This window comes from Cynoglossus semilaevis, chromosome 13 (assembly GCF_000523025.1).
Source record: "Cynoglossus semilaevis isolate Cse_v1.0 chromosome 13, Cse_v1.0, whole genome shotgun sequence".
Classification (NCBI taxonomy): domain Eukaryota; kingdom Metazoa; phylum Chordata; class Actinopteri; order Pleuronectiformes; family Cynoglossidae; genus Cynoglossus; species Cynoglossus semilaevis.
In genome coordinates, this window is record NC_024319.1 from 8,914,836 (window position 1) to 8,926,428 (window position 11,593).

The 11,593-nt window shown below is 41.4% G+C and overlaps 1 protein-coding gene across 5 annotated transcripts in view; it reads left to right on the forward strand.

Annotated features, from left to right (window-relative positions):
• Nucleotides 1-11,593, forward strand: part of hdac9b (histone deacetylase 9b) — a 37,141-nt gene that overhangs the window by 15,614 nt on the left and 9,934 nt on the right. For 2 of the 5 annotated variants that reach the window (XM_017038175.2, XM_017038173.2), the window contains 4 exons: nt 7,086-7,327; nt 7,694-7,862; nt 8,893-9,016; nt 9,190-9,311. In XM_017038175.2, coding sequence (XP_016893664.1) covers nt 7,157-7,327; nt 7,694-7,862; nt 8,893-9,016; nt 9,190-9,311 — 586 coding nt within the window. In that variant the 5' untranslated portion in view covers nt 7,086-7,156. Of the gene's footprint in view, nt 1-36; nt 193-7,085; nt 7,328-7,693; nt 7,863-8,883; nt 9,017-9,189; nt 9,312-11,593 lie in introns of those variants that run through there. The other 3 variants (XM_017038176.2, XM_017038174.2, XM_008323368.3) reach the window with 3 other exon arrangements.

Genomic DNA, 11,593 nt, shown 5'->3' on the forward strand with positions numbered 1-11,593 from the left:
CCCTCTCCCTCTCTCTCTCCCTCTCTCTCCCACACACACAGTGTCTCTCTCTTTCTCTCTCTCTCTCTCTCTCTCTCTCACATGCTCTCAACTCTTTGCGCTCAGCTGGTCTCTCATTCTGCCTGAAAAGAGAACTCAAACCTTCTCAGCACAGCAGCGTGGTAGGATCAGGGCACTTCTTCCTGAATCAAGGTATTTATTTCTGTGTTTGTTTGACACATGCTGACTTGAATCTGTGTCAAAAACATGTTTTCAATGAGTGAAAAAGTTCAGTTCATCATGATGGTTTTAGTGTTGTTTTTATTCATATTGTAAAAAAACAAACAAACCAGGAAACATATTACCAGTGTTCCCGTGTCAGTGTGAATGTGAAAGGGCTGGGGTGTTTTTTTGCGAGCTTCCAGTCAGTGTGCACTTTTCAGGCAACAGGAAAAACTGTACTGGGTGGATAACTGAAAGGTTTCTCTCAGGATGTTCCCCACATACATTGACTGTTCTATTTTTTGCCCAGAGATTTGAATGGAGTACATGCTGTTATCAGGATGAGTTAACGTCTACTGTATTCACCATAATGACTGAAGATGAGTCATTGCTTCAGTATTCTTTTTTAAGAACATGGCTGTTGTTAAAATCTGCAAAATGTCAGTTTAAAAATACTTTGAAGCTGAAGCATTGTGTTTTTAAAAACAATGTCCTGGGCTGTTACTTTGAAGCTGAAGCATTGTGTTTTTTAAAAACAATGTCCTGGGCTGAATGAATGTGTAGTGACAAAGCGCACATTTAGTCATGCAGGACCTCTGCACTACTGAAAAATAAAAACATAATGACTTTCACGTCAGCAGTGAGGAACATATCATGTTTGGTTCTCTCAGTATTTTAAAAGATAAGTAAAAAAAAAAAAAAAAAAAAAAGCCCATAGCGTTTGGTCTGGCTTTAGACAAGTGAATTGTGGGAGTGAAGAGACTTCCAGGCAGTGAGCTAAACATGAGGAGATTTAAAAATAAAACAGGAGCATGACAGGGAGATGACACATTCCATCTATGTCAATAGAGCAGGTTTTCTGACCATCATCATTCTGTGCTGCCCTGATGTCTGCTCAGCCAAACAACAGTTTCACCCAGCGCCTGGATTCAGACTCCTTGCTTTTTCTGTGGGTCAGCTATTCTTAGCTGTGTTATTTTCAGCTTATGGCATTAGCCTGCTAAGATTAGGCGTCTGTACGTTATCATTCCATCTTGGCATGCTCCTGATATAACAGCAGTTAAAACAGTTTGGAACAAATACATTTATATATTTTTCAGAATTTATGTAAGCACATCTTCGTCTAAATACTGTATGTCATTACCACTCTGTAGTAAGTCACAGTGATATTGTTTGTGCCTAAAGTTGCACCAGTGAATTTTGTGTGAAAGCGCTGACAGTGATGTAAGTGATCCTGTCGGAACAGACACTGTAAGCTGATTGTAATCCGTATTTTTTTAAATTTGATTTTGTCTTGGATATTGCTGGTGCGTTATCTTCTCCACGGCTCTGTGGCATTTAAACTCAGTCTCACTGCTGCTGCACTTGAAACAGAGCAGGGACATTCAAAGGCTGGATTTTGTTTTTGATCAGTGTCACTAACATTTAAAGTCTGACAAATGCAGCCCTCGCACGAGCTCTTCAACTGGGAAATTCTAATTAGTTCCCCATCAGCGCAAAATATCATGTAAAACATTATGCAAGCTCCTTTCAGTAGACCTTTACAGAGCGACATCACTGCACCTTTCAAGTCCTCTTCACTGTTTTTGTGCATCTATTTACCCATCTGTGCTTCAATGGGTGCAAAATAACAGCGGAGAAAAATTAGATTGAGTTTTCCTGCTGCATTACAATTGGTCATTAGAGGAGTGAAGAACCCCGTGTTTTGGAAAATTACGAGAACAGATTACAAACAGTACATTTAGTATTGTTAGTCGCGGCAGGAAAAAAGACGGTTTAATACTGTGATTGATTTATTGGGAATTTCATTTGATTGTGAGAGCTGGTGTCAATGTCAGGTAATAAAACACACACAGTCAGAGGAACATTTCTAGTTTAGAACACCATTTTGTGTGGAGTTGCCTTCACAAGACAGTTTGGCATGACAACAGGTGATAACTGGACCTCTGGCTACACTCAAGTCCTCTTGTCTTAAGCCCTCAGTTCGTGTTGGTCCAGCTCAGCCCTCTTTGTTAACAGATAGCCCACAAGCCACTGCTCTGGCTCAGCTGCAAGGACGAGTCTGAGTCTTAAAAATAAAGACCTGTTTCCTGCTTTAGACATGCCAGCTGCTCAAAATAACAAGGCACTTAATGAGAGACCCAGCACCACATTGCAGTACGAAGCATCAGCTTATTTTTGCCCTCAAACATCTTCTGTATCTTTGGATCTATTTATACTATCAGACAAGGATTTGCATCAACAAGGCCTTCAATAACACGTCGCATACATGTCCACAGATGTAGACTGGACGCCAAGTGAGACATGGCTTGTCAGGCTCACCAGTGGTGCCATAAAATGTAAATGTGATTGATGATAAAAAAATATTTTAAAACCCCTAAAACACATTTCCCATTTCACCACACCAAATCCTCCTTTCATGTTGAGTGTTATCTTCACCATAACTGGCACCAAAGGTTAGTGCCAGGTGCGACGTAGTCTTGCTAAAGGGTTGAAACAGCTGCATCATTCATATTCAGTGCTACATTTTTTTTTATATTCCCATTTTTGCATCTATTTTTTGCCGTCTACGTGTGCTACATTAAACATTTTACTAAAACTCCACTTTTTTTTTTTCCAAATAGTGCAGCTTCCATCATGACTAATATCAATAGTGTTTTGCAGAGTGGGCCTCTGTCTTCCAGACTCATCACGTAATATAGTAATGACCCTGCTGATGTGCATGTATTCTCCCTGCAGGCTGGGAAGACTGCTAATGTGGCCTCAGGCTAAAAAAGACCGCCATGCAACATCTCAAATTAAAGCTGTGATTGTCACTCTAACAACCACCGAGGCTAATGAGAGGCATATCGGTTATAGAAATAAACACTTTGGGGACACTAGTGGTGCGAGGCTGCAGTGGGAGTGTGGTCACAGGCCATGAGTCACTCAATCCCCCCATGGCAGGCCCTCCACAGGGAGGAATTTGGGCATGGGGCAGGGTGCTTGTCGCACCCTTGTGCTAAAAACAAATTTGGGACCTGTCATTCATAAATCTCTTGTTTACCAGTGCCTAGAGACACTTGTGTGCACTTTCCACCAATCAAGAGCCACCGTACTTTCACTTGGATATGAAGTACCGCAGATGGCCAATATGTTCATTGGACCAAATGCGGTCAACTGGCTGTTCCTACAGGATGATCAATTCACATGTGACCCAAAAGGTCCACAAATATATAACACGGTGCTCTTATTTTTGCCTGTGTTAAATCGAGCCGACAACCTCACAAGTGTGACAGTCTCTCGCACATTGTCTATATTAAGACCCTGCTCAGAAAAGCATTTATATTTAGCCCTAGTTACTGCTGGTTCCGTATTCTCCTCTGCCTGATGAGTATTTTTGTAAAACATAAACAGGAGATTTCATTTTGGGTTGATTAAAATGTACCGAGGCAGTGGATGGTGTTAATGTATTCTGTGGTTCTGAGTGTGGTACACGGACAGAGGCACATTTTGACATTTTCCTCGCATTGTAAACAGCAACAAGGAAAATATGTCTGTCTTGAAAACATGTCAGCTCGAGGTTTCAGGTCCTCATTATAATTCTTTAATTATTGTCCTTGCAGCCTCTTTCTATTCTTGACCGCACAGTGGACACAGACTGGACTGGAATAGAAACAGGCTCATGGGACTGTGTGGTTTCCTCAAGGACTGTTTTTTTACAGCATCTGTTATCAGAGGTTCTGCACTCGCCCTCGTCCTTTTTTACATCTGGTACAACTGACATTTTCTGTCTGAGATTTCTAATGGAGGCTCAGCTTGGTGCACTGATCAAAGTGGAGATTCTTAATGCCAGTCACAGTGAGGGTACAGAATGAAATATGGGATTAATTAGTTATCACAGTGGTAGATTCTCCAGGGCAGCAGCAGGTGATTTTTTTTTTTTTGGGGGGGGGGCTATATTTAGGTCTGTTAGGATTGAAAGTATCACTAAGGGTGCCTGACTCTATGAGCCCTATGTTGGTTCACAGGTCCGCAGCGTCCCCTCGACAAAAGAGTCCTTTGTCAAGTACTTATAGGCTAAGATTAATATTCCCTGTCAGGAGGGAAGGCTGTGTTCCACAGGTGCCTGTTCTCTGTGCCTGCAGAGTGGTCGCCCTTCTCTTTTGATTGGTGCTGTTTTTAGAACAAAGAGGGAAGAAATACAGCACGGGAGTCCCTTCTAACTGTCTTCAGCCTTTGAACGTGTTTTAAAACAACTTAAAATATCACTCAGCCACAGACTGTCTTCAGAGTCTGAGTGTGTGTGTGTTTCTGTTCATCCCTGTGTGTGTTGGATGGTTTTGTAACGTGTTCTCTCTGCTGGGGACTCCTTCCTTATATAAGAACTGAAAAGCTGATATAATAGTCAACATGTCACGCTGCTGCTGTAGGCAGGAGATGACATGCGGTGAGACTCAATATCTGCAGGATGGGGAGACATAATTATGTCGCCAGCGTTGCCATGGCAGCGACAAGTTCGGGTGGTGGATACTTGGGTGTGGGGGTTGTCACAGACCAGGATTGCGCCACTTGCTTTTATGTTTCTATTTATAATCATCACCGTCGCATACACATGGAATGGTGGCAATGAAAAAACAGGCTACATGGCAAAACAAATGGGCGCCGCTGAGCTGCACAGTGTCAGTCAACACTGGCATACTGCTGCTTAATTGACGGGTACAGCCCATGTCAATACTCCTTTTAACTGGCATTGCTTTATAAAGATAAAAGCACAAGTAGATTTAATAAAAAAAAAAAATCTGACGAGGACTGTGTCTCGCAGGTGTGGTAGAATCACTGCATGTGTTCCTTCTCTAACATGTGACCCTTCAGAAGATTAGGGCAAAGAATGCACTCAATAAATCTCCCCGCTGCCACTGGCATTTTAAGTTGGGAAATATATTTCTCTGGTTTCCAAATCAATGAGACCTTATACAGTTTGAACAGTGCGTACCCTTCCTCGAATGTCACTCCATGATCAGCATCACTAACAGGTCATTTACTTTCCGAGGACCGGCCAGCTTGTACGGAGACTGACCAAACATACTTTAGCTGAAAACCTTGTTGAACACGTAAAGATGAACCGGACATGTTGTGTCACGGAATGCGATTTTGTAAAATAAATATACATTGATGGAGTGGCCAAACATCAGTGTTAGCCAAGATTTACTTTTCAGACCTCTCTCTGTCAATTGTAAATAAAAAGGAAATCGACTTGTGTGAGTGGCCGTAGATGTTTGTAGTCAAAGGTTTAAACGGAGACGGGTTTACAAGAACGGGTTGTATGTTGTTGTGGCATGAGTGAAGACGTTTGAAGGCGTAAGAAATGTTGACTAAGCACAAGATTGATTTGTTTGTCTTCAGTTGGAAATTCATTAATGACCGTGAAGGCGTTTTGTTGAGAAAGCCTGAGCAGATTAAATGTCGAGCAGAACAAAATGATTTTAAAGCAGAAAGTATTTCTTATCCCGTTAAGTCTATTAAGGATTTATAAGGAGTCCAGTCCATGTGTGGTAATTCTAATGTTGTAGACCATTATGATGTTATTATGATAATGATGATGATGATGATGATGACGATATAGACATTAAAACATCATTTGAACAAACACACACAAAAACACTTAAAGAATAATAAGAGGAAATACAGACATCTGAATATATGGATTTGATGTGTCTTTTGATGTGAGGGATACAAAATATGGTATAACAATAATCCGTTACGAAGGTGAGTGATGAGGCAGCCCTGTTTCTGTTGTTCTTAACTGGAAATTGATTTTCTCTGAGGAAGAGCCTATATATAGAGCTAGGAGGCCAAAGGGATGCCCTCTTACTCTCTTTCTTGCAATTACTTGTGAGGTACTTGTCAGGCAGCTCTCACCAATGCACACAATGCAGCATCTGCCCTCAATCCAGAGATAGCACCATCACATCCTCATGAATTCATAAATACACACAGATTCATTAATAACGTCTCTTAAAATCATTCATATGAAGCAGTAAAGTCAGCGTGAGGTTCAGTTCTTTTATTTAAATGCACAAAAAACCGTTTCAAAGTAGAATAATATCGTTTGGATATTTACTGGAAATGACCACCACACGTTTTGTCGTGCAAAATGTCCGTTAACTCTCCTGCTCAGCTGCTCCCAGTGGATGTCCCTCTAATGGATGTGATGTGATGTTCGTTTACAGATGCTTGTATAATTACAGGCTTCTTGGAACCGCAGGAAAATTGTTTTTTTTTTCCAGATATTTATCATTTTCCTTCTGTGCTTTATCACCATTCTGGTAAACTGTTGACAAATTCAAGGGACATGGGGCGGAAAGTTTTGGGTCAGTGTTGGTAAACAGAGAGCACGAATTCTCAGGTTAACTATTAATACATTCCCTGGTCCACTGTGTTAGAAATATATTATTGTTTTATCAAAGTGTCGTAATTTGTTTTTAAACATTTTACACATGAACAGTAAAGACATGTAAGAGTCAAGATTGTGATTTGACCTCTGGATATTAAGAAAATGCATTTCATCGTAGACGCATCTGATGCAGTGGTGATTCACAGTGATCTGATGTTGTGCTGCCTTCACTGCCTGTACTGAGCATACAGTCTGCATTGATCTGTGTGTACTCTCTGTGTACAACTCAAAAAACACTGCAACATATTTTTAAGCCCAATCATTACCTTTCCCTCCATGACAGTCACGGTTGTTTTCGTTAGTTATCCTCCGACCCCCCCCCAACGCAGCCCTGCCACTGACCAGAACTATTTTTCATTTTTTCAACCTCCTTTGTTAATTGTTTTTTACGTGATAATTAAATTCAAAATAATTCAAAATCATTTTTTCTTCTTCCAATTGACCTCAGTGGACATTGAGCCCGACGTCCCATTGACTGTGGATCCATTATCACCTTTGGACCTACGCACAGATCTGAGGATGCTGGGGCCAGGCTCGGACCCAGGACTGTGGGAGAGGCAGCTACAGCAGGAGTTGCTCCTCATCCAGAAGCAGCAGCAGATCCAGAAACAGCTCCTCATCAGTGAGTTCCAGAAGCAGCATGAGAAGCTGACCCGTCAGCACCAGGCTCAGCTCCAGGAGCACCTTAAGGTCAGTACTGCACCAAACAGATGTGAGAAGAAGAACGACAGCGCAGCAGCGTACCGTGTGCAACAACACATCACAGCAGTGAACAACACAGCAGAGCACAACACAGCATGGCATATTGCAGATCAGTGAAAAACATTATTGCTTGGGACAAAGTTAGAGAGTGCTGAAAAGAGGAAAACTCAGCACAGCAAGGCGGGGTGTTGAGAAATACATTACAGCCCAGTGTGAGTTTTGTTTTTACAGACAAGTACAGAACAGCCCATCACAGCAAAATGTCGACTGTAGAGATTCACAGGACCCTGTATTGCTGTTAGAATATATTTATCAGTGTGCGTCATGCTGCCGATTTGCCTGCATGTTTCCCAGCTCCAGCAGGAGCTCCAGGCCATGAAACAGCAGCAGGAACTCGCTGAGAAAGAGCGCCGTCTGGAGCAGCAGCAGCAGCAAAACCAGCAGGAGAAGGAGCTGGAGAGGCATCGGCGAGAGCAGCATGCTTCCAGCTTGAGCCTCCGGGGCAAAGAACGCTCCAGAGAGAGTAAGAGCTCAGCACCGCCACTGTCACCATCTCTCAACCATCAGGGGTGAAATTAGTGATTGTGCAGCCCCCGAGCTAGAACAAGCATGATGCATTAAAATCATAACCCTCAACGTCATCATTGTGATGCATTTCCTTAAAGTTGAACCCCCAGGATATGCACACAAAGACACATTGAAGTGGTGTCTGTACTAGATTTTCCTGAACACTAAGAGTACTGATAGGATATTGATACAGAGCCATACAGTGTGTGGTAGTGTGAAGTGTTCCTCATTAGGCTTTTTTCAGCTATATGGTAAGAGAGATAAATATAAATAATTAAAAATATTATTATTTCTAATATGGGAGACTGGCTGTTCATGCCAGTTCATGAACTTACACTTGTTTTAATTGAAAAATGCATCAAGTAACTTCTAAAAATGATTTTGAATTATTACTACATTTTAAATGCTATGTAGCTCCTGGAGAACCTTCATGTACGCCCAGGGGTACACGTACCCCTAGATGAGAACCTCTGGTCTAAGTAATATGTTACTAAAATTTTACATTGATCTAATGACGTAAGCCAGGCTCGTGACATTTAATCTCAGCCTTCAGAAGAACATCTCTTTCAATAGCATGATGAAAATAGAAGCAGATAGAGTGTTTCATATCTGTTTTTACATTACAGCTAATACCAGTTTATATTTAGGACTTGGACAGGTCAAGTAATTCGAGATATTGTCCTGCAATTGGAACCCTCCAATTGGAAAGAACATCCCTCAGCAGTATTACTTGAGCTGCTTTGAACTAAACGCATACTCGCAGTTAACCACTAGGGGGAGATCTTCCTACATAAGTTGTGATTTGTTGGGAGGCTGGAGAAAACTCTTTTTAGAGAGATCAGAGAAGGGAAAAGTTGGAAGTTTAGGACTTTATTTTTAAATTTCTCCACCTGAATTCTAATATTATGTTCATGGAAAAGACAAAGTGTGAAGTGGTAGCCCTAGGGTGACCCCAATCCCTCTGGTTCTGTCTTTTGGTCTCACAGGTGCTGTGGCCAGTACTGAAGTGAAGCAGAAACTCCAAGAGTTTCTGTTGAGTAAATCAGCCAAGGACCCTGCAGGTCCTGGACCTGGCCACTCTTACATTCACCATCCCAAACTCTGGTACACGTAAGTACAGATACTGCTGCATGATAAAATTACACCGAGGTATTCTTTTGTTTTCGCTGTATTCGTGTATACTGCTGCATGATAAAATTACACCGAAGGAAATTCTTTTGTTTTCGCTGAAATGTTATGTGACCTCAAAAGAGCTTTTTTTTTTTTTTCGTTTTTGTGTTTAGGTCGTCTCACCATACATCACTGGACCAAAGCTCTCCACCTCTGGGTGGCACATCCCCTACCTGCCAGTACACCCTGCCGTCACCAATGGAAAACAAGGACGACTTCCCCTTGAGAAAAACAGGTTGGCCAATTATTTCAGTCACACACAGTTAGTCAGATGGAGACAAGGACAGATGTCTTCCTTTGTACAGAGATACCGATTTGGGAAATCAACACAATTTAATACAACTGTCTGATTAGAACGCTATTTAAACAAAACTGTAATTTTCTACCTGAAAAACAAGTGTTGAACCACAAACTCAGGTTAGTGAATGTTACTCCCTCCTGAAAAACAAGTGTTGAACCACAAACGTGGCCCTCAGGTTAGTGAATGTTACTCCCTGGGAAAAATGTCCTCACTTCGTTCTTGGGAAAACATGGTCCCCATATCTTAACATAAACAAGAACATTCACACACACACACACACCGAACGATACACTGTTTGATAATGTTACTGATGTTACTAATGTTTCAGAGACAGGTTATTAGTGCAGTGAGTGTGTTTTAAGACGGTGTCTATCAAAAGGTGATTGAGTCGGTGAGTTTTTCCTGGAGTTTCTGATGACCTGCTAATGACATCAGTCAGGCTCATAAAGACTCCTGCTCCTGTCTCATACCTCAGAGGCTCCACACAAAACTTTCACAAGAAAGAAAACAAAAAAACCCCGACCCTTCCTTACTTCCTATTTGGATTAGCCTAAACCAAAGCAGATGAACTCTGTTTGACAACTGTTGTGTTCTAACTTCACAAGTTTCACTTTTAATTGCTGTTATTTGTACTGCAATTACCTTGCCATTATTTAAAAGGAACCACATTTGTCTCCACGATACAATAATAAACTGTGTCTTTGAGCAGTTTGGAGGTGAAGGAGTGAATTAAAGCAGATTAATTCCTCCTGAGTTATGAACTTTGAAAACTATTTTGAGACGACGCAGGTTTTCTAGCAGTGAGCTGCTCAGGTTTGTTGGTTTAGAGTCGGAGGAAACCTTTGGGGATGACTGTGTAAATAGGAGTAATTCCTGGCCTCTGGTGGTTTTGCAGGAGCACAGGCTCTCGCCACGCTAAAAACTTCATAATTCGACAGTGAGGTCACCAAATTGCATTATAATCTTTTCCCCTCTGTGCCTCTTGTAATTTGGCTGGAAAACAGTTATAGTTGTTGAGTTATTTAACTACAAGACTGCCATGTCGCGTGTTTACTCAGAGTAAAGATCAGGCAGGGGAATTATACCTCGTAAATTAAGGTAAATGAGCAGCAAGGATAAATATTAGAAAGGTAAATTGAAGCTTTGACATTGCTTACTTATTTTAATCACATTGAATTTAAATCCATTTAACCATAAATGCCTTCTTTGAAGTCAAACTGTGTATTTGAACGTATGAAACGTCTCTTTACTAAAGTGAGTTAAATGTCCCACAGGTCACCAGCTGAAAATGATAGAGAGAGTTTATGGCAGCACTGTTTGACTCTCTCTCAGAGTATAAGCCAGTTTAAACTCAGAGCATCAGTTTACTGCTGTTTCTGTCCATGGTTAAATCATCTCCCTAACTTTTTTTTTTACACTGATAAAATGGGTTCATGCTCTTTAAATTCCTGAATCTATATGTGGTCATTTCCTGCCCAGGCCTCTTCCCCCACTTCCTGTCTGTCTTCATTAGAAGGGGAGAGCTTGGCACGCGAGGGTAAACACAAAGGTGGTGTTGTTCCTTCTGCTGCTGTCTGTCACTGAGCGCTGATTGACAGGTGTTAGGGAGTGAAGTCTGGCAGTGGGCAGGATGAACCTGGACAGTGCTGTTTGTTTAGGCAAATAGAGTGGACACGACCTCGGTGCCATGTCGTAGACACTGATGTGTCATTAACCAATGGAATGAAGAAACAATCTTTTTTATTGGATTTGAAAAAAACAAACAAAAAAACATTGCATTTATGTTACTTAAAGTGAAATCCTCAAGTGTATTAAGACCTCAGCTAAGGCTGACCTGGGCAACAAAGTCAATTCAAAGTGTTTGAATGCCCTAAAATTACGCTGGCTACTCATTGTTACTTTAATCACTCATGGGTCGTTTGTACAAACCCGGTTTTTGGAACCAAATAAAGAAAAACACAGAATGACTCTTTGATCCTAATTCGGTGTTCCATTGACACTGAAATCAACCGTAAATACACAGAGCAGCTGTAATGCCCTCGGTTTCTTTTCCCTGAACACAAAAAGCAGTTTGAAGAATTTCACGTGATTAACTTGTTTACTGGGTTTATATCCCCTTTGTTTCACTTCCCACCAACGAGAATAGACCAGACCAAGGCCGTTCCGTAGTTTGTGCCGAGAATAGTTGCAGCTTAGCCATAAGAAGTGCAACACCC